Here is a 22902-nt window from a genome sequence, read left to right as displayed (position 1 = left end):
TAAAACATGGATTTGACTTGATCCTTTTAATAAAGTTGCAAATTGCTTTGTTGACTCTGACCTAAAATTTTTCTGAGACTGAGAGCCGTTTGAGTGCTCAACTGAGAAAAGCTAAATTCTGCTGGCTTTAAACTACTGATAACTTCTGACTCCTGAATGGTTGGTTGATGTCTTCAATCATAGTATTGCTCACTTTTTGTGCAGCTGAAGCAGAAATATTTTGCCAATTCTACACTCTAGGGGTTTGAAAAATTACTTTTAAAGAACTATTTAAAATTCTCTTCATTTCAGACCAACAATTTGCTGCTGGGAAAATATGAATCAGCCACAAAATTAATTTGGTAAAGCCTCTTTAAAGAATTAGCATGTGCTAATCCAGTCTTTTGTGACTATACATCCATAGCTGGCTAGTTTCCCTGAGGGGATTTGCTTCTCCATAAAGTTCCTATAGGCTATCTGTGCCCCAAAGCCTGGAAAGTGAAACTATGAAAGTCTGCAACTTTCTACTCACTGTGCAGACAACATAACTAACTGGAGTAATGCAAGATACTGGATAGATGAAGCAGAGTGCAGAGACAGGCTTTCAAGAACAACAGTTTAAGTAAACAGGTCACAGCGTCTTACTAGCGACAATAACATTTGCCTTATTTTTTAGCAAAGGTTGTTCTCTCTTTCTGTACCTGTTTTGAGACAAGACTTCATAATCTTGTCCTTGCCATTTAGCACAAATGTACACTAAAAATTGGATGTGATCAGATCACTAAACTACAGTTTCAGATGCACAGCTGATCTAAACACATATAGCCATAGCTGAAATCTTTTAGAAAAACCTGACGAAGGCCTATTCCCTGCTTTTTCCTGTACTAAGGAAGCTTAGACTAACAGACGTATTGGAGCATGAGCTTTCGTGGGTGAATACCCACTTCGTCGGATGCATCCAACGAAGTGGGTATTCACCCACGAAAGCTCATGCTCCAATACGTCTGTTAGTCTATAAGGTGCCACAGGACTCTTTGCTGCTTTTACAGATCCAGACTTACACGGCTACCCCTCTGATACTTGAGGAAGCTTAGAGTATATAAAATGTGCTTTCCCCATAGCCTCACAATCCACTGACTTATGTTCATAATGTATAACTAGATTTAAGAATATTCCCATTCAGAATATCTGTCAGGCAGCATCTTGAACCTCAGATAAAATGTGCATCATAGCAGCTGTCTAGTGCATTTTTAACTTCCTTATTAATGAGAACAACTTTGCTATCTAAATAATAGTCTTCAATGACTCCATCCCTTTTTTTGCCCCTGCTAGTATTTTCCTATACTTAGGATGCTGGAGTGTCCTCTGCCTTTGCAATTCTGCATGTGTAATACATCATGTCAATGGAATTGAAATGTTACCTGTAAGTAAGTGTACTGTCTTCAATAGCACTTGTAAAAAAAATTACATTTGAGATTACCTAGAATGAAAAGGAGAATGTTGTCGACAATGTCTCCCTGAATAAATGAGTTGTACTGAAATTATTAATCATATGGTTAGAATCAGAAACTTGCTAATTAGAAGTGAGAGATCTTCTTGCCTACTTGTGCCTATTTTTATCACTAACAGTTTCAAAAAGATAGTGGGAATAGTCAGCCACCTCAGGTTTTTAATGGTCTGGGTTTTTGAACACTGCAATTTATAGTCTTAAGTTTATGAATGCTGTAGTTTTTTGGGAAGAAGCCCCTTTTAGTGTTTAAAGGAATAGTCGAGTTATCTCAGCTTTTGTACATATCCTGATTTGTCATCTTCCCATGAGAAATCCCCGCATGGTGTTTACGCCATTTGAAAATATTCCCCATTTAATTGCTTAACCAAGTATCCATATTTAGTTCTCAATTATTCTTCAGTTCTAACCCTCTGGCTCCTAATCACTTTTATTGCTATACTCTGAACACCTTCCAATTCCTCATTCTTTGTGTTAACGAGATGTTCAGAAATGAATGCAGTTTTCCACATGCAGTTGCAGATAGGGTCTATTATCTCACTGCTCTGTTGTGATGTGCCTCTGAATGTGTAGCCCAAAACTACACTGTCAACACTGACCTTTTTTTGCTGCCATATTGTATTGGAAACTCGTGTCGAATTTGCTTTCTGCTGTCACTCCAAGGTGTGTGTAGTATTCCTGGTTTTCAGATCTATCCCTCCTATTTGAATATCTGGGTGTCTTGCGTAACAGATAAAACAGAATGGTCCCCGTCTTACATGGCAATCTCCCCTCGCCTTCATAAATTCCAAGTTCACTCATCTTATTTTCAGAGTAATTTGTTTTTCTTTTAGTTACCAATACTTTCTAACTTTTTTCCTTCTCCTCTCTCTCTAGAGACCTTAACAGTGTGAATTGCGATGAACTCGGACCTCTGCCACCGGGTTGGGAAGTGAGAAGTACAGTATCTGGAAGAATATATTTTGTAGATCACAACAACAGAACCACACAGTTCACAGACCCAAGATTACATCACATCATGAAGTAAGAACTTCACACAGTAGAGAATTCATCTTTTAATTTTAGGCTCCTGTGGTTTGAAGTAAAAATAGCTTAGCTTTTTCTTTGGTAAATTTAGATATAATGCTGTAACTCTTTGAGACCAGCATATTTTTTTAAGCCTAACAATAGATACAGTATTTACTACCTCATTTTGGTGCTACTTGTTTTACTTGCATGGAGCCCAAGTAAAATGCAATGAGAATGTTGTCTTAAGCTGTTTCATTTATAAAGCTCTCATGCAAACAGTTTTGTAATGGAATGTCATAGCTCTTAACGTGGTCTCAATGTTGGAGAAGTCAGTGAAATTTTTCATCACTGTCCAGTCAGCAGTCAATATAAGCGTTGTACAACAGTGAATAATATTGCCTTTCAGAACTTCTTAATTAATATTATTATCATGAACCATTGAATTTGGAATAGTTGCGTTATCTCAGCTTTTGTACATATCCTGATTTGTTACAGCCTCCAATAAAAGGCAGCAAGGCTGCAGTAATTACCCTGATCAATCCACTTTCTGCTTCATTTCAGTATTAATGAAAAGAGAGGCTAACTAGTTCTTTCATTGCCACAACCATCACATTATGCCACGTTCCCTACTTCTGTGCTTTTAGAGTAAATGTTCTACATCATTTTTTCCAAAGCCATCAATGCCAACTAAAAGAACCGAGCCAGCCTTTGCCAGTCCCAAATGAGGGGTCATTAGAAGATGGTGAGGAGTTGCCTGCACAAAGATATGAAAGAGACTTAGTACAGAAATTAAAAGTCCTTAGACATGAACTCTCTCTTCAGCAACCACAAGCTGGTCACTGCCGCATTGAAGTATCCAGAGAAGAAATATTTGAGGTATGTAGGTTTGTGCATCACTGGTGAGATGTGAGAGTCAAATGCTGCTGTTAGTTCTTATGTAAAATTGCTCTTTGTTTACAGTGAATCTGATTCATCCTAGGGTAGGCACTGAAGTAGACATGGCTAAGGAGATAAAGCTGCCGTAAAACGTAAGCTTGGACTACAAAATTTCAGAATTATTCTTCTGACTGAAGTTTGTAGCTAGAGAAGTGCAGCTGAAGTACCACCTCAGAACATATTGAATTATCTGTCTGTTTCTGTTTAACTTTCTGTCTGGGTAGCAGACCTATCCTATTACCTTCTTAACTCTGAGTTTGTGATTAGAGCCCTCATTTGTTTGGGGTATTTCCCCCCCCCCCCTTTCCTTAGGAGTGTGGGAAGGGAAGTCAGAAGCTGTCATGAACTCAACACCGACAGAGTTTTTTAAATGTAGTGCAGCATAGTATGAAAACATAAGGGAATAACATTGAGGAAAATGTTAACTGCTGAAGTTCAAATGTTGAATATAAGATTGTGGTGTTATGAAAATGTTTTCAGAATATGCCATACAAAGAGAAGTCTTTGCTGGTGTTTCCACACTTGTGCAGCTTGTCAGACAAGTCTCACTGAAACCTTTTTTTTCTTTCTGCAGACTTTGCAGCAAACTTGACCCTCTTTAGCTAAAATTACAAGCAGTCAAGAATTTAATGTGACAGTTTGGTTAGATTTTTAACAAATTAATCTGAATTTTTCTTAGTGAAATCCCTTAGTTGTATTTCCAGTCCATCTCTATCATTGATTGATATTATTGCTTGTGCTGTTCAGTCATGTAAAGATTTACTTTAATTGGGGAAGTCTCTTATTATTCTAGGAATGGATAACATTAAGAGCATTTGAACATAGAAAACACATCTGAATTTATAGAACAGGGGTAGGCAACCTATGGCACGTGTGCCGAAGGCAGCACACGAGCCGATTTTCAGTGGCACTCACACTGCCCGGTCCTGGCCACCAGTCCGGGGGGCTCTGCATTTTAATTTAATTTTAAATGAAGCTTCTTAAACATTTTACAAACCTTATTTACTTTACATACAACAATAGTTTAGTTATATATTATAGACTTATAGAAAGACTTTCTAAATATGTTAAAATGTATTACTGGCACGCAAAACCTTAAATTAGAGTGAATAAATGAAGACTCGGCACAGCACTTCTGAAAGGTTGCTGACCCCTGTTATAGTATCAGACTCCATGTATCGTCTCCTATTTAACACTAATACTGGTGCGATGTTATTGGAGTTCACATTGACACCAGCCATGAAATATGGGGAAATCTTGACTCAAATGGCAACCTATATGGTTCTAGTGGTTTATAATAGACTTATAACCATGGAAAGGAAAGAACTGTCATCTTTGTTATATATAGGAGTCCTACCGTCAGATAATGAAGATGAGGCCAAAAGACTTGAAAAAGAGGCTGATGGTGAAATTTCGAGGAGAAGAAGGCTTGGATTATGGTGGAGTGGCAAGGTGAGACCTGGATTTTTTTTTAGTCCTTTCTGTCTGGAATGTTGTAGTTGAACTGTAAAACAGCCTTTAAAATGCTTAGTGACCTACACCTGTTGCCACCACTGACACGCTGTGAGAATTCATCTTTACCCTGACAATGCCTCTGCCTCAATGTTTATTCAGGTCTTAATCACTTCCTGTCTAGACAGATGCTGTTCCATATCTTTTTTTTTATGATTTGCCCAAATCTCTGCATACAGCTTCAGAGGATCCAGAATTATGTAGCTAGACTACTCTCTTGTTCCAGATAGTGGAACAGTATAACCCCCATTACTTGCCTCAAGATCCTGTCTATCTCCAAAGTCTATCCAAAAACTGACTTCCCACAAAATTCTGCTTGTAATTTTTCTTGTTTGCTTTATTCTTTTTGGTTTTGCCCCTCCTTTCTCATGTCACATTAATGCTTAACAATTGGAAGCTGCTTTTTTACTGTTACTGTGCTGTCTGTGACTTCCTTCCAGCAGCTCAGTACTTCTGAGTCATTTCCCCTTTAAATATTACCTTAAAACCTTGCTTTTTCTTACAGTGAGTCACTTGGTTATACAGTTTGCTTTAGTAAGATATCCTTTATGCAAAATATTTACTGTGTGTTTGTTTTGCTGCTGCCGTCCTTCTTGGCTTTTATTACTGGAAGTGTGGGAAAACACAGGTTGAATTGCAGATCATTTTGGAGAGAATATTGTCAACATAAAACTGCCACTTAAGTCTGAAAATTTTTCCTACTATTGTTAGTAATAATACCTAAAAATTCTGTAACTGAAGTAGGTTTGAAATAAATCTCATTTCAGTTGGGCGTACACTTTTATTCCAAATTGTCAGCTCTGTATGGTTGGCACACAGCAAGAGGGCTTAGAAGAACATATTTTTAAATAGGAAAATAAGATTGTAAATATTGGGGCAGATGTGTACTACCTGAAACTACTGAATACTTAAAAAAACAAAAAAAAACCCACAAAACAAAAAACCTAATTCAAGTTGATGTCCCTTCAATTACATCATTGGCCTAAAACTTAACATTTCCTCAAAACTCATGTTCGTATGTGTTCTCAAATGTATGCGTATATCCAGTCTGTAAGGCACCAGTGGTTAAAATGTTCAAAAGCACACAAGTGGCTTAGGAGCCTAAAGCTCAAGGAAAGTCAGTGGGGCTTAGGCTCCTACATCATTTAATCAATTACTTGAACATATGACCTAAATCCACATTAACTGCTCAAAAACTTTAATGCATAGTTAAGGTTGCCCAATGATGCCTCATATCCTTCCAGATAGCTAGCTCTGCACCAAAAGTTACACAAATCTGGAAATATTATGAGTGCCTCATGTTAGGAGGTCTCCATTGATTAAATGACCCAGCAATTTGTTTTCCTTTTATTACACTCAGTCCCGTGGCTCAGGTGAAGAGTATGAGTTACGATTACATTACCCTAATTGCTTACTCGTGTCTGTTTTTTCCCTTTTTTTTTTTGTTTTAATTAATGCTAATGCTAATGCTTGACAATACTTCTAAAGTAAAATCAAAATCTGTATGTGAATGAGCCAGACTTTTCTCGGCTTCCTAGAGGAAGCTTTATAGTCCTCCACCCTAGGCAATATAGATTACCAGATTTCTGATAGAAAATTGAAAATAAATCATTCAAGACTGTTTGACAGAGATATAATAAATGTTTGAAATCTCAGTGAAACTTTCACTAAAATCCTGCTTTGTTTGGCAGAGAGTGGTTGTATTTACTGTGCCATGAAATGTTGAACCCCTATTATGGACTCTTCCAGTACTCTACTGACAATATTTACATGCTGCAAATCAATCCAGACTCTTCTATCAATCCTGTAAGTATTAACATTAGAGCAATAATAATATATGTTAAACTTCAATGGGAGCTCAATCACACTTCTACTTCTGTTAATCATTGTCCAATCTTAAGAGGGTAAACAATAGAGCTTTGTGATGGGATGTAAACTAATGTAATAGTGAGTTTTAGACTGATGTACCAGAAGTAGTGTGTGGTTTATGGTATGTCAGCACTGCTGTGTGCTGTCATGTGAGATTCTTTGGTACTATTAAACACCTGGTCCTTTGAGACCATATGCATGGGTGCAGCTACTCCCCCCCCCCCCCCCATTGCTCCTGAATGCACTGCCTTGGTGTTGACTGCTGGGGCTGCAAGCAAGGGTTGGACCCTGTCCCCCTCCGGAGACAGCTAGGGCACAATGGTGGAGGAGCAGGCAGCTGATGAGGTCCCCATCTTACCAGGGGTGGTGGGGCGCAGGCTTTGGGCTTCAGCCTTGGGGTGGCAGGCTCTGGCTGTGGGGCTTTAGTCTCCAGCCCTGGGCTACGGCTGCACGGCTGTAGGCACCAGGCTCTGGCCGCAGGGGTTTGGTCTCCATCCCTAGACCCTGTCCACCAGCCTTTAGGTTCCAGCCCCCCGCTGCCTTCCCCATTCACCCACCCACCCTCATCTCCCCTGGCCCCAGCTGCCAACCCCCGCCCCCATGGCTTAATTTGTCCCCAGGCTTTCCGGGGTTGAGTAAGTCTGCTGTGAAAAGTGATACTTGTACGTTTGTTAATACCCCTTTTCGCAACAGACTTGCTAGCTAGCAATAAATAAATTACAATTATCTGCACGTGTATATTTGCATTTTTTTTCCTAAAGCTAATTAAGTATTTTAGGAAAAAGTGCGAGAGTGACCACCATCAAGAGTTGGTGGCCTCACTCTGAGGCCATTGAATAATTTGTCCTGAGAACCCCTGGTCCCTTCTGGCATTATAATCTATGAATCTAGAGTAAACCCTTGTGTATTTTGTGATTTTTAGATGATGTTGCTGCACTGATGCAGACCCCTAGTGTAGGCATGATTTACACCTCATGCACTTAAATCAGTGACTAAAATCCCAGTGTTGACAAGTTATAGGTGGCACTGTGCAAGAGAATGTATTGGAAGAAATTTGGCCTCAGGTTGAAAAAGCCTACTCCTTAAAAACTGAGGCAAACCTGCAAGCATAAGCAACATGTGGATGGTCTAGAACTGGATGAAATGAGCTATTTGCCAACTTCCAACAGAAGAAATTATCAATAAGAGTTAGGGGTACAGCTGATATTCTACTTGACAAGCATTTAATTTGTTTGGATTTTCTCTGCTGCTCGTATTTCTAAAGGGTTTCTTTGGGTTCATATTCTTGCATTTCCTTTTTTGGTGTTGAACCCTTCAGATGGTGTGTGGAGACCCTTCCAAATTAAATTGACCCAGTTAATTCATTAAAAGCAGCAAAGAGTCCTGTGACATCTTATAGACTAACAGATGTATTGGAGCATGAGCTTTCGTGGGTGAATACCCACTTCGTCGGATGCATGTAGTGGAAATTTCCAGAGGCAGGTATATATATGCAAGCAAGAATCAGGCTGGAGATAACGAGGTTAGTTCAATCAGGGAGGATGAGGCCCTCTTCTAGCAGTTGAGGTGTGAACATCAAGGGAGGAGAAACTGCTTTGGTCTGTGTGCTCCCAGCTATCAGAATCAGCAACATGGAGGCAGCACTTCTCTTGCTCGTGCTTTCACTCCAGTGTCAGGAAACAGGCAGAGCTTCTGTGAGATGCTGGTGGACATTTCAGTGGTGTTTTCTGGCCCACCAAAGGCACCTGATAGAGCTTATGATGGAGGCGGAGGAAGAAGAAAAGGAGAACACAAACATGGTAGACTTAGAGGCTGATGCTGCACATGACATTCAGAACATCTGCTGATGCCCCCTATGTAGATAAGCTCTTCTGGAGCAGAGCCACAAGCGTAGATTGGTGGGACCACATCATCATGCGGACAGGGGATGACCAGCACTGGGTTCAGAATTTTCACATGGAGAAAAGCTACATTTCTGGAGCTTTGTGAGCAGCTTGCCCTGCCCCCACCCCACCCCCAGCATCAAGCCACACACATGAGGACAGCCATGCTGGTCCAGAAGCAGTTTGCTATAACAATCTGGAGGCTGGCTACCCCAGACTGCTACGGACTCTTTGCCAACCAGTTTGGTGTTGGAAAAATCAACTGTGAGTAAAGTGGTGGCAGAGATTTCTGAGGCAATCAGGTGTGTGGTTTACTCCAGCATGTTGTGCATAATAGATATTCCTGAAATAATTGCTGGCTTTGAGAGAATGGGCTGTTCCTCGGGGTGAGGCTGGGGCATCAAAAAGCTCCTCCAAGTATGGCCCCAGGTTGTGCTGCTCCTGCAGCAAAGCCTCCTCTGGGCCCAGTTTCAGCAGCAGTTTCATTTCGCTGGCCTCACTCACTTTTTCTGTTCAGTCTCCATTGCAAACACAGAAGGCTTTCTGATGGTGTGTTTGCAGCTCACTGACTCACCAAGCTTCTGTACTACAGCAAGTGGGAGAGGGGTAGATGCTTCAATTTTCCTGCAGTCAGCTGGCGGTTCTTGGGATAGAGAGGACAAAGGAAGGTGACTCATAGGATTATGGGATACTTTTGGTGGACTTCTAGGACTTCAGTCGAGAGGCTGCATCTACACTGCAAAGCAGAAGGGTTTGAACCCTCCATTACTGCAGGAACCTAGGACTTTAGGTCTGAGCCAGAGTCTGAGAGAGTTGTGTGTAGACAGAAGGGGATATGGGCTCAAACCTGAGTGAGCCCAGGCTTACATAGTTGTATAGACATACCGTAGTGCCCAGCAGATTGCAAATCCTTGGATACTAAGTCATTGCTACTGGCATAAATATAGCCACAAGGTGTCAGCATTGAACTGCTTTTCTAATTATTTATTCTTTCTTCTGTGTCCCCTGCAGGATCACTTGTCATATTTCCATTTTGTTGGTCGGATAATGGGTTTAGCTGTGTTCCATGGACACTACATCAATGGGGGTTTCACAGTTCCCTTCTACAAACAGCTGCTGGGGAAACCCATTCAGCTATCTGATCTGGAATCTGTTGACCCAGAACTGCACAAGAGTTTAGTTTGGATTTTGTAAGTACTATTCATTTACCAAGTACTTAACTGTAGAAGACCGAGCACTAGACCTCAGAGGTAGTCAGATATCACATTGAAAGAGAGCCTTCACAGTGAAGCAGGTTTGCAAAAACACACAATTTCGTGGCCTCTGCTCCCCATCCAAGAATTGAAGGTACTTGGGAAGGAGAGCTCTTACACAAACACCACTCAGCTCTTGCTGGATCCTCAGTGAAATCAAACCTTGTCCTTAGTTGTCTGTTTAGTTGCAGAAATTATTTATATCATAATCTAATTCTGTGTATGATTGCTTGGGAAACAACCAGTGGGGGAGCGTGCCCTTGGTTCTACTGTTTTAGATATATATAAGAAATTGTCTTTTATATTCACATCCTCTTAGATTTAGTCAGATATATTTGAAATTCCTTCAGTGTTTCATTGGTCATAAGGCCAATAATTATCAATGCAGCTTCTCCTTTTGTGTTCTAATTCATTGTCAATTCACCAGCAGTTCAGAAAATTACATCATCTCCCTAATACTTTGTGTTGAAATATGGCAACAAATCAGTTAATTTTATTTTAAATTTAACAAATTAACTGTCTGTTTACTAGCAGGGTGTGCCAGTGTGATAGAGACAAGGGAAACTAACACATAGGTTGGGCTTCTGAAACCCACAAGGCTATACATGAGAGAGGTAACATAGGAAACAGTAAATGTAGGGCTTGTGAAAGATGGCAGATAGACCCTTCACTCCACAGATTAACTTCCTTAAGTGTTCAATAAATAACTGGTCTGTATGCATCAACAGATTGGAAAAAGTCAGTTTTATCCTTTTCCTTTTAATTGACAGAGAAAATGACATCACCCCAGTGTTGGACCATACTTTCTGTGTGGAACACAATGCTTTTGGGCGGATTCTGCAGCATGAGCTCAAACCAAATGGCAGAAATGTTCCTGTTACAGAAGAGAACAAGAAAGAATATGTCAGGTACCATGAGAAGAATCAGCTGCCCCAACCATAACGGGAAGGGGTTGGAGAAGATGAGTTCTTTATTCAATTCTTAGGATCTGAAAAGTGAAGTAATGAAGAGTGCACAGTTAGAGGGAGATCTGAAAATTGTTTTTAGTGAACAAGTGTATGTTTTGTTTAGGACTTGAGGAAAAGAGATTCTCAGAGAGAAAGCACATTCAGGAAAGCAAAGGATTTCCCAAAGTTCCCATTTCCAGCCCATCACAACCACTTGTGTCCATTAGAATGACTCTTCCTTTGTCTAGGGAGGAATGAAGACCTTTCTCTGAGCAAGTAAACAGTGTTCCTTCAATCAGTCAGAGCAAATTATTAGAAAATAATTCCTTGGCACTTCACTCCAATGGCTTTGCAGGGGCTTAAGGACCAAGTTCTGTTCTGAGTTGTGGTTCTCTGCATGGCAGCAGTTTCTGCTGGCACTAAATCAGTCTATTCTGAAGAATAAATAGGTCTAAGTATCTTAGATTTGGGGACATTTTTGCTGCAGGATTTATAAGGTATATAGATTTATGGATTTGAAGGCCAGGAGGGGACTAATATGACTCTCTAGCCAGTGGTTCTAAACCTTTTCCATACCAGGCCCACCTTCTATTTAGCAATATAGGAAGGGTAGGGTGGTCATGACCCCCTGATTGAGAACCCATCATCTAGTCTGATCTGTAGCATTGCACAGTACATAGAATTTCATCCAGTAATTCCTGGATGGTGTCCAATAACTTGTGTTTGAGCTAGGTCATCTCTTTTTAGGAAAAAATCCAAAGAGAATTCAAGATCACACCTGTATCCAATGTAGAGAGTAGGTTCATATTTCTCCCTTAGTTGTTTATTATCATACATATTAATTCATTGCTGCTTTCACTTGACTTCCGTCTTCTTACTGATGACATTGAAAAACATGACTAAAATCATTTTGGGATTAGACTTCTGAGCTGGCTTTAAGCAAACATGCCTAAAAGTGGTGATAAGTATTTGAAGGGAGACTGATGATTGAGGGCAGAACTTTAAGATTTTTTTTCAGAAAATCTGCAACACCCAAGTATAGAATAATACTTATTTTGATGCATTTCAAACATTAATTTACTGCTTTCCCTTAGGCTGGGAATACAAATGCTCTGAACTGATGGGAGATGTAATGAATGATACAAACAAGATCTAGTGACCTATTCACAGTAGCTAGTTAGTGCTGACTTTTCTGGCCTGATTTTGTATGAATTCTTCATCTTTATATACCTTCCTGGCATACCAATGTAATTTGTATATGTGCCATAAGAGCTAGGAGAAATAAACTGAGCTTTATAAAAGTTAGTTCTTGTTTTCTTTGAGTTGATATGGAACTGGTAATTCCAGAAGGAAAATGGACCAAAAAAGTGTTTTCCATAAACACAGTGTGTCTGTCCAGACCATAATAGGTCTTTGACCAAACTTTCCCACTCTTATATAAAAAAGCCCAGTTCTATCCAGCATATTGCTCCTAACTTTCCGTTTTGGGCTTTTTCTCTCCCAGGTTGTATGTAAACTGGCGATTTATGAGAGGAATTGAGGCACAGTTTCTGGCTCTACAAAAAGGCTTTAATGAACTTATTCCTCAACACTTACTAAAGCCTTTTGACCAGAAGGAGCTTGAGGTACACGTGTTTATTAATTCGGAATGACTTTATTTTGTGATCAGGATGACGCGTGAGAAAATGTTTAGAGTATTAATGTAAGAATAGTTTTGCCCTTTTCAATTATAATGAACAGTACCAGAAAGCTGTGTCATTTTAATCACAGTTGCTAGTTTGTTCTGGCTTTTTTGTACGTGTAAGATACTAGCATTACTGCTAGGGCTGTCTAAAATGGAAGATGGTAAAAATACATGTTGTCTAAACAAGGGCTAATGCTGGACGTCGACAGTTTTGTTTAACAATAAGACTGATTCTATATTGCAGATCGCACAAAGAGTGACAGATCCTAGCTTGTTAGTCTCCTCAGAATAGCTTGTCTTCTGTAATAGTTTACAATCCAGGTCATTTATTGATACTACGTAGAGCAAAGATTAGAGCACTTTAAAATGAAAGCAGAAAATTTAAGTATAGAATATACAGAAAAGACCTGGGCCTGTAACTTTAAACCTGAATTTCAAAATGCAGCCACTTAAAATGGTATTTTTTTCTTTGTATCACATTGATTTATTTCTGTTTTCTGTTCCTTCAGTGCAAGTGGTTTGCTCCCTTAATAGTAAAGCAGATGTTCTCAACTTGTAGCTTGTGGACCATTGGTGGTCCTGGAAGCACTTGCTAGCAATTTGTGGCATGCCAGCTAGTCACATAAGGCTATTTCTTGTTTCAGTCTTCTAAATTGCCTTGAAAGGCAAATAAAAAAATGCATTAAAAACTTTGTGATATTTTCCATGTAAACCAATGTTGCCATTGCCACAGTGTTAAATGAGTGGGAGTGAGAGGGAAGGGGGTCTACATATCATGGCACAAGACAGATCCATGAGACAATACTCTTTTAAAATGTGGTCCACCACCTGAAACAGTTTGAGTACCTTTGGAATATACTATATCAGGGATCGGCAACCTTTAGCACGCGGCCTGTCACGGAAATCTGCTGACGGGCTGGGGCGGTTTGTTTACCGGCTGCGTCGACAGGTTTGGCCGATCGCAGCTCCCACTGGTCATGGGTCGCCGTTCCAGGCCAATGGGGGCTGCGGGAAGCAGTGGACAGTACATCCCTTGGCCCACACTGCTTCCCGCAGCCCCTATTGGCCTGGAACGGTGAACCGTGGCCAGTGGGAGCTGCGATTGGCCAAACCTGCCGACGCTGCAGGTAAACAAACCGTACTGGCCTGCTAGTGGCTTTCCCTGATGAGCCGCGTGCCAAAGGTTGCCGATCCCTGGACTATATCATTCATTTTAAGCAATTGGATCTTGTGTCCCCACTTCCTTATCGCCATTCCAGCTGGTTGGGACCTTGGCCTATCATGACTTCTTCCCACTACTCAGCATTCCATTCAGGGCCGCCCAGAGAATTCCGGGGGCCTGGGGTCTTCGGCGGCGGGGGGCCCCTTCCGTTCCGGGACCCGCCGCCAAAGTGTCCTGAAGACCCGCGGTGGGGGCCCCCCTGCCGGCGAATTACCGCCGAAGCGGGACCCGCCGCCGAAGTGCAGCCCAGTCTTCGGCGGTAATTCGGTGGCAGGGGGCCCCGCCGCGGGTCTTCAGGGCACTTAGGCGGCGGGTCCCGGAACGGAAGGGCCCCCCGCCGCCGAATTACCGCCGAAGACCGAGCTGAACTTCGGCAGCGGGTCCCGCTTCGGCGGTAATTCGCCGGTGGGGGGGGTCCTTCCGCCCCGGAGCGGAAGGACCCCCCCGCAGGCGAAGACTGGGAGCTAAGAAGCTCCGGGGGCCCAGGCCCCCCGGAGCGAGTGAGGGACCCCGCTCCAGGGGCCCCGAAAAACTCTCGTGGGGGCCCCTGCTGGGCCCGGGGCCTGGGGCAAATTGCCCCTCTTTCCCCCCCACTCTGGGCGGCCCTGATTCCATTTTCACTTATGGAAGAGATCTAAGGAATTTGTTTTGTAGTCTGTATTAGAGATGATAAACAGAATATTGTATAGATATATATGCCATGGCACAGTTGGCAGTGATCTAGTAAGATCTCGCAAATTAAGCAGGGTTTGGCTGTAGTCATTAGTGGGATGGAAGACCTCCAGATAAAGTGCAGAGCTGTGAAAAGTGGTGTGTATGATTCAGTAGGTGACACTCTTTTGTCTAAGTCTGAAGATCTGGTATAGTGTAAGGAATCACACTATGCTTTTCAGGTTACATGTTAAAAAAACAAACAAACAAAACTAGTGATAATTAAAGTAGAGGTTGGCTTTGGTTTCTTCTGCAAAACCCAGTTTAGGTAATTGCATTTGCCTACCTAAAATCCACTTGCCATTTCAATTGGAGAGAGTATTCACCTCCTGTCCTGAGCTGTTTAGTAGCATTACTATATACAGAAAAGTTTTTCATTGTGGGTAAAATGATTTGTGTATGTGCAGTATATTACAGTTTGTAAAGCATGTTGGGGGAATAAAAATGTAAGATGTCATTTCAGTGCTTGTTGCTTTAAAGTGTTTTTAAAATTATTTAACAGCTAATAATAGGAGGCCTGGATAAGATAGACCTGAATGACTGGAAGTCAAACACACGTCTAAAGCACTGCATGGCAGATAGCAATATCGTAAAGTGGTTCTGGCAAGCCGTGGAAATGTTTGATGAGGAAAGAAGGGCGAGGCTGTTACAGTTTGTGACTGGGTCCACACGTGTCCCTCTTCAAGGTTTCAAGGCTTTGCAAGGTGACTGATGTGGAGTCTGAGTTAATGCGTAGTCGGAGAAGGCAGTAAAAGTTGTTCCATATTCACTGCACTATAATAATAGCATGTCAGTATGTGGCAGTAGAATTTAGTAATCTAATTACTGAAACCCTGCCCTTGAATTGAAGTTCATTTGTCAACACCTCTGCCAGTAATGAACACATTGTCAATGGATATCACTACTGGCAACTGCTAAGTCTGTATTCTTGTTATCAGGTAGCAGTTCAGTTGGCGTCATCACTAGTATGTGCCAGGCTCTGAGAAGACTATTGTCTAGATGGGTGTAGTTAAAATCATTGTATATACAATGACTGTATATTTAAGTGCATGAAATTTACAAATCTAATTGGGTCCCTGATGCACATGAACTACTTAGACTGTTTCTTAAATGAAGATTTTATACCCTGACTCAATACATTTGCTATAAGTATTTTTTATTAGACTTTGAATGTATTTCCGGAAATTTTCTCTTTCTGGCAACAAAATTTCAGTGTCTTAAGCACATTATGAATGGACCCATTACAGATGCATGTTGGCTGAGAATAAATGGAGCCTTGCAGCCATAGTGTGTGTGTGCATCTCCAAGTGCTGCTTGCCTTAACACTTCTCCTATTTTGAGAACGGGGAAGCTCTTATTTAAGTAAAAACCCATGTTTTCTGAGGGCTCTGTTGGGTGATATCTTTGTTATTAACAACTCCAGCTACCTCCCCAAAACGCCTGGGCTAACTCTGCACTGACTGGTGTGCACAGTTAACTTCTGGTACATTCCTGCTTGAAACTGGAATTAATCCTCCTTCCCACCTCCCTCCCCCCGTATTTGGCAAATTCATTATGTATTATAACTGTTGCTGAAGTGCATTAACTAGAATGTCTGTCTGTAAGGTTCTACAGGCGCTGCAGGACCCAGGCTGTTTACCATCCATTTGATAGATGCAAATACAGACAACCTTCCAAAAGCCCACACTTGGTAAGATGAAGATGTTATTAAAATCTGCTGCCTCTTGCATTGGTGCACAGTATATTAATTTATCTCCATTTGTCCAGTCAAGCCTTCACAGATAAAAGGATACACATTACAAGAAATAATCTTCAAAGACAATGATTCAATAATTCCATGTATTCCTTGTGCAGCAGTACAGTAATGGTGTTCTTGCATGTGCATTTAGCTATAAAATTAGAAAAAAGGCACTCCTAATACGTGTTATACAGAACTGAGCTTCAAGAGAAGCTGAGATTAGCTTTTGCATAGACCTACTCACATGCTCATGTACAGGAAGCCATTTTAATAGGTACCCTAAATATTTTGGCATTCAGAACCAAAAGGTAGGAAAACTTATTTTGAAGCAACACTTTGAGTAAATTAACCACTTAACTGTGTCCTTAATATGCCTCATACTTGGGGCAAAGTGCACACCCAGTGCTGCCCTGCATATTAGGCACACTACTGTCTGCTGTTCCATTGGACCATCAGCCTCACAGAAAGCAGGAGCATTGTCCGATACAGGAAATGCTTTGGATTCAGTAACTTCTTCCCCTATTATATATTAATAGGCGAGGAAAAAGTTAGTGTTATAGTGACTAAAACAATGCTTCAAAATGCTTTGGACGCTAACCAGTGTTACTGTAGCCTGGTGTCTTTTACATGTTGCAAGTGTTTTCAGTTCAATATTCCACCATTAGAATTATACCTTATTATTAAGCAAAAAAAATTATCAAACATTTCACATGTGAATGCTAAATTTTTATTTTAAAAAGTGGAGCCATATTAGAGGCAATATTTATTTTTTTAAAAACTAGGTAAAGGGTAACAGGAAACAGTGAAGTTAAACTAGCTCAAATGCTAACAAAATTCCTTTCCCCCCAGTTCACAGCTCCTCTGTGCAGGTTCATGAACTATAGGAAAAGGTGCTAAGTTAACCCTAATCTTGTTTAATTTGATCACCGAAACAGCTAATAATTTTCACTTCTACCACAGTTCATTTTATAGAGTACATCTTTAAACATGTTTCAGAGTAGCAGCCGTGTTAGTCTGTATCCGTAAAGAGAACAGGAGTACTTGTGGCACCTTAGAGACTAACAAATTTATTTCAGCATGAGCTTTCGTGAGCTACAGCTCACTGTAGCTCACGAAAGCTCATGCTGAAATACATTTGTTAGTCTCTAAGGTGCCACAAGTACTCCTGTTCTTTAAACATGGGTTTTTTCAAGTGAAATGTTTTGGGTCATATACAGCAGTGTTCATACTGTTATTTTCATCATCTTTAGCTTTAACCGGATTGACATTCCGCCTTATGAGTCATATGAGAAGCTTTATGAGAAGCTATTGACAGCCGTGGAAGAGACATGTGGATTTGCTGTGGAGTGAAGAGGCAACCAAAGGAAACAGACACTAGCTCATGGACCACCAGATCAAAAGCTAGAAGAAGCTTGCTGTGAACTTCCTGCTAAGCTGTCTTAAGCATTGGAACACTAGACAACTTAGAGAGATGGGGTTGTTTCCCCTCCTTTGTTGGTGGGGGGGAGGGGGCTTTTGGTGGTGGTTCCCAGCCATTTTCTCCCCTTTGTTACAATAATCCCCACCCTCTTCTTCCATCCCCATAAAATGAAATGCAGCCAAGTTCAGCATTTGGCTTTGATTACACCAGATATTCTGCTAGACTTGTAACACATATTGTGATAGGGTCAATGACCTGTGGTCTTTTTATAGGAGTATCAATCTGTAGTTGAGTATCTGAGCTTGGTTTGCTGAGGACTTGCAACTGGTAGGAGTACCTGGCTATTTTGTCTTAAAGCAAGCTTGAGCCTCTTATAGAGTCCAGCAGCTATTGAATATCTGACTGGCACTGGAATTCAGAATTGCACGTTTTAAACACCTGTTAAACAAAACAAATTTCTAGCAGAAAATAAAACTCCATATGCACATGTAACTGAAGTTCTGCCTTAGCAGGAAGCTCTCAGTAAAAGTAGTGGCTCATGTCTAGAAAAATGAAGGATTCCAGGGCAGCTTAATTGGTGTATATTATTTCTTTTTGGATGTCCTGGTTGAAATTTAATTGTTTTGCACATGGGAAAAATATTTCTCCTGCAGATTCACTTACCATAGTCTGTCCAAATTTAAGTACTTTGCAAAGAAGCTTGGTAAAGAGAAAGCAAACAGACAAAATTTTCAAATCAGATAAATCCAAAAAGCTGTGATTTCTGTGCCACTGTTTTATCTGAGAGACACTTGTGAGCTGAAATTCTAAAAGATTTTATGAGGAAATTGCTAAAAGCTAAGCTAATGGAACAAAGTTCTGTTCTTAAGTCATAGGCCTTGTGAAAGGTGTTTTTGAGGGGAAGGTAAAAGGATAACTATATAGTGAATAAAGTCTAAACTTTACGTAAAGCTATTGGAAGGTTTTATCTTTTAAGTTCTATAGAGATGGAAATTACTCCAGAGTGCCACATATGGCATTTTTTTCAACTATCTGAAACTAATGTTAAAGGTTGGTACTCTAACTCATTTGCTAAAATGGATTCCCAGTGCAAGGGGAAACAGCAAATCAAGTACCTGGGTCAAATAACATTTCTTCCAATTTGCACACTAAGATAAGACAGTATTTTAACAAAATAACATGACTTCATAAAGAGCAAGCTAGCCATCAAACATGTCTAAACATAAGTAAAGCAGACTTGCTTTGTATAGGATTTTCTTTGGCAAGCCTGATTTTTAGAGAGATTCATTACTGTAACATTTAACAGATGTTATGTTTATGGAATAGTGCATTGGAATTCAGCTGTGGGTCAGAGATTGTTCTTCGAAAATGTCTACTGGAATATTTCTATTTTGTCTTTTTTAATTGAATTTGATAATAGCTTTAAACTGTGATAGGACAAAAAGTTATATACTTGTCAAAAATCCTAGAATCTTCCCCCTTTGTTTTATTTTCCATTGACCATAATTCTTGTGATTTGATGTTGGGAGTGTCAGAATTGCATTCCAAGTATGAAATGGTATAATTTTGTGAGATTTGCACAGTTTGGCTAGAGAAGCTCACATGGCAGGATTTTGTAAGAGAGACATGTTCAGACAGTTGTACGTAGCGTTTTTAGAATCTAGTGGCACTTAAGGACCAGTTTCTGCATTATGGGTTATTGGGCATGGAAGGAGAAATTGTGTGACACTTGCAGTAGAGGGGAAAATGCAACTTTCTGCAGCCGCACATCTGTGCAGTCTTGCATTGGGTAATGTAATTCCACTAGTCCTGGCTTGTTGAAAATGGCTATGAAATCAGTCACTGCCAATGGAATGTAGTTAACCTTTCAGTGCATTTTGTATGTGCAATATACCATAGGCAGATAGGAAAAATCCAAAACAGGTGGTTGCCCAAAAACATTGTATGCAGTCTCACGTTGTGGTTTTTTCACTGAAAGGGCTAAGAATAAATAAATAAAACCCACCAGCTTCACACAAAGCACAGCTGGCTCTCTAAAACCAAACAAGGTGAGGATGGAGGGGGCTCAGTCCGGAGAACTGCAAGTCAGCATTTGATAGTACATCTCTTCTAGATCAACACTTCGTTGGTTGCACAAAATAGGCAAGGACTTCTGTTTTGTAAAGTCTGTTTTTGTATATTTAAAAGCCTTGCTAATGTCCCTTTTCCATGCTGGCAGCAGTGGGGAGAGGGAACTGTCCTCTAAATTACTTAAGGGATAAATCTTTGAAACAGCTTTCCCACCTCTCCCGTTTTATGTTGTCTTTTCAATTTTGTGCCACGACCGTAATGATGGAGCATTAATTTTATATCATTGTGTACATTAATGTGTGAGGCAGGCCTTAAAACTGTCTGGATGGAGAAAATAATCAAGCTAGGCAAGTGTGGGTTTAAAACAATGCTTGGTTCTCACTATTCTGGTTTCACATCTGGGTTCATGGCCAAGAAATTGTGAAAGACGAGCAGAAAGTTGAGAGGGGATGGTGCTGGAGGGAACGTAGTCATTGGTTGACTGAGGTTTTTACTGAGTCTGTTCTTGTCACCTCGGACACCCAGAATTTTAAAGCGTGTTCTTTCCCTTGTGGTCTGCCAGCATGAAGAAGATGGAACGTGTTCTCTGGAACAACTTCCAGTATTTGAAGTGGTTGGTGGTTTACAGACTTGCCCAAAGAATAACACAGAAAAGTTTACCGTTCACATTTCACCGTCACCCATCTGCCTTGTACACAAATACATTTTGGAGCAGACCTGAGGAAAGTGCAAGTTACATCTTCTGAATTCTTTCTTGTACCTATTCCAAAAGCAAATTTAGAAACTGCTCCAGTGGTACAGATGTTCAGTACTTGCCCTGATATTGCTTATCAGCCGATCCTATACACTCAGGGATGTAGGAGACCACCACTCTGCTTGTGTTTTAAATCGGGAAGAAATGAGGCTGCTTTATGAATGTTAGTTAACTTGGGCATTATGTTTGACAGAGCCCTGCTTTAAAAGGCTGCTTGTTGGTTGAGATGGTGAAATCAAAGCTTACTCAGCTGTACATTTTTAGTTCAAATCAAGGAAGGTGGTTTTGAAATCTAGCAGATTTCATACAAGTAATGCCCCCGCCACCACACACTCTGCACCCAGTGCCCAGGATCGGTGCTGTGTAGCACAGCAGGCTCCCAGAAACACAGTATATGTGATTCTGTTTTTAATTTGTTAATTTTTGTTCCTTGACCACTTTATAATGTATTTTTAATTTATTATTTTGTAATGTCTTGTTTAAGTATTGCTGCTATCCTTGTTATTCTTCCCACTGTTTTTATTGCAGATTTATTTTGTGAAAGTTGTACACTAAAGTTTCATTTTATGTCTAAATCAAAGTATTTAAAGAAATACTAGTTCTATTTAATGTGGTTATGGAACCAGCTGGAATAAACAGTGATTGTATAGTAGGCTGGACCCAGGAGGTCATGTTCATTTTTGTTACATATGCAATAAACTCACAACTTTAAACTCTTGGTATCTACCATTGTGTTTATCAAACTGTGGATAAGGCAGTGATGATTGTGACTAAGGGAGTGATATCAGTCAGCCCATATTTGGGGAATGGTAGAACAGTAGGGAAGGCAATAAAGAAATGGATTGAAATGCCACTGAACTGAGTATTTAGCAGAGCTTACAGTAGAACCTAAGACATGATTGACAGTCTGCATCTATAATAGTTTTTACAAAAGTTTTCTAGCATTAGTTAAGCACTGATCCAGCACTGGCAATGATGGAAGCTCTAGTGCTGACGAGACACTTTTACCACAGCATTGTCTAATTGTCTTCTGGGCACTCTTACTAGACCAGCAGTGATGAAAATTCTGATAAAATTTAAATGCAGACAAGCTGTGAAAGGTAGCATAGAACTCCATTAGATTTATCTGAGAACACATGGGTTGTTCAGAGGAAAATCATCTTCCCCAGGTAGCATTCATTATCTTTTAAGCTGTACAGTTTGTTGGGACATTTTTACCAGCCCTAATTTGCTTCTCTCCTTCAGCTGGCTTGTCATGACTTTTTTGCTGCTCCTTCTGCAGCTTCCTTCCTGTCTGCAAAATCTCTACCCTCAAGAAAAACAGAGATTCCATTTTAATGGTACTTGGGTAAAAGTAACTGACAAGTGTGGTCTCATATTACTAATGTTTTTGCTTTGGCAATGAGAAACTTATTTGACAGAAGTGATGTAGAGTACTGCTTGGCTGTATTTTCAAGGTGGATATGGGAGTTCTGGGCTTGATACAGAGGCATGTCTTGTGGCATAGCCTTTCCTGTCTAAAGCTTTTCTTGCTATGGTTTGTTTGATCTTCATGCCTATTGTTATAAAACTGGGATCATTCATCTGTTTTTGCTGTTCGTTGTTGAGTCAGTTTCATGGTATAAGAAGTGAATCTACATGTAATGAGTGAATGATTGTGGCCTTAATCCAAATTTTTCCTTTTTCAGCCAGCTAGTAGGGATTTAACCACTTTTGCTGATGGTTTGGAACAGAAACAGCCATCAATTCTTCACTGCTCTGACAAGCATTTGTGCTACCTTGTGTTTTCTTTATTAAATACTTTGGAAAAAAAATTCCTGGTCTCCATGGACTTCTTTTGGTATGCAAACCCATAGAGTATTTTGAAATTCTTTTTTCCCCCTCCTGACACTGTAAATAGGTGGCTGTCTACATCAGTTAATTGATACTTTTTTGAAGCGAGGGTCTTAAATGTTTTGCTTTAAAGCAACTGAGATGACAGGACTATATCGTACTCTATGAACTTTTGATAGAGACAGAAAAATGTTACGTTTCTGCTGATGGAAAATATAGGGATAGTTCAGCTAACAACTCCCCTTCTTATAAACAGAAATGCAGGAAGTCCAGATGGAATAAATCTCTTGGGTTATGTTTTCCGTTTCCTGGGCCACCTTTCAACAAGTCTGGTGGAAACAGCATCCTGTGAAAAGAAGGATCTGCCCATTAGTGACCTCACTTGTTTATGTATTTATGATGCTGCCTGTGGTGTGCTAGGCACTGTACAAACACATGGGAAAACAGTCTCTGCCCCAAAGAGCGTAGTTTAAAAAGGCAAGACACAAGGTGGTGGGAAGAGTCCCAAAGTACAAACAGTGGGATGGGTGATGATTGGTAAACTTGTTTAAATCATTTCTACAAATGTATCTTATA

At 40.4% G+C, this 22902-nt stretch overlaps 1 protein-coding gene across 2 annotated transcripts in view; it reads left to right on the top strand.

Annotated features, from left to right (window-relative positions):
• Positions 1–22269, top strand: part of SMURF1 (SMAD specific E3 ubiquitin protein ligase 1) — a 61685-nt gene extending 39416 nt beyond the window's left edge. The window contains exons 9-18 of one of the 2 annotated variants that reach the window (XM_044980322.1): positions 2363–2509; positions 3169–3370; positions 4779–4882; positions 6634–6748; positions 9706–9884; positions 10718–10855; positions 12399–12519; positions 15014–15215; positions 16126–16201; positions 17500–22269. In XM_044980322.1, the coding sequence (XP_044836257.1) occupies positions 2363–2509; positions 3169–3370; positions 4779–4882; positions 6634–6748; positions 9706–9884; positions 10718–10855; positions 12399–12519; positions 15014–15215; positions 16126–16201; positions 17500–17599 (1384 nt within the window). In that variant the 3' untranslated portion in view covers positions 17600–22269. Of the gene's footprint in view, positions 1–2362; positions 2510–3168; positions 3371–4778; positions 4883–6633; positions 6749–9705; positions 9885–10717; positions 10856–12398; positions 12520–15013; positions 15216–16116; positions 16202–17499 lie in introns of both variants that reach the window. The other variant, XM_044980320.1, reaches the window with a different exon arrangement.
• Positions 22270–22902: the final 633 nt, after the last annotated feature.

Source organism: Mauremys mutica, chromosome 11 (genome assembly GCF_020497125.1).
Source record: "Mauremys mutica isolate MM-2020 ecotype Southern chromosome 11, ASM2049712v1, whole genome shotgun sequence".
Classification (NCBI taxonomy): Eukaryota; Metazoa; Chordata; order Testudines; family Geoemydidae; genus Mauremys; species Mauremys mutica.
Note: the sequence above shows the minus strand (reverse complement) of the source record. Positions and strands in the feature narration are given on the sequence as shown.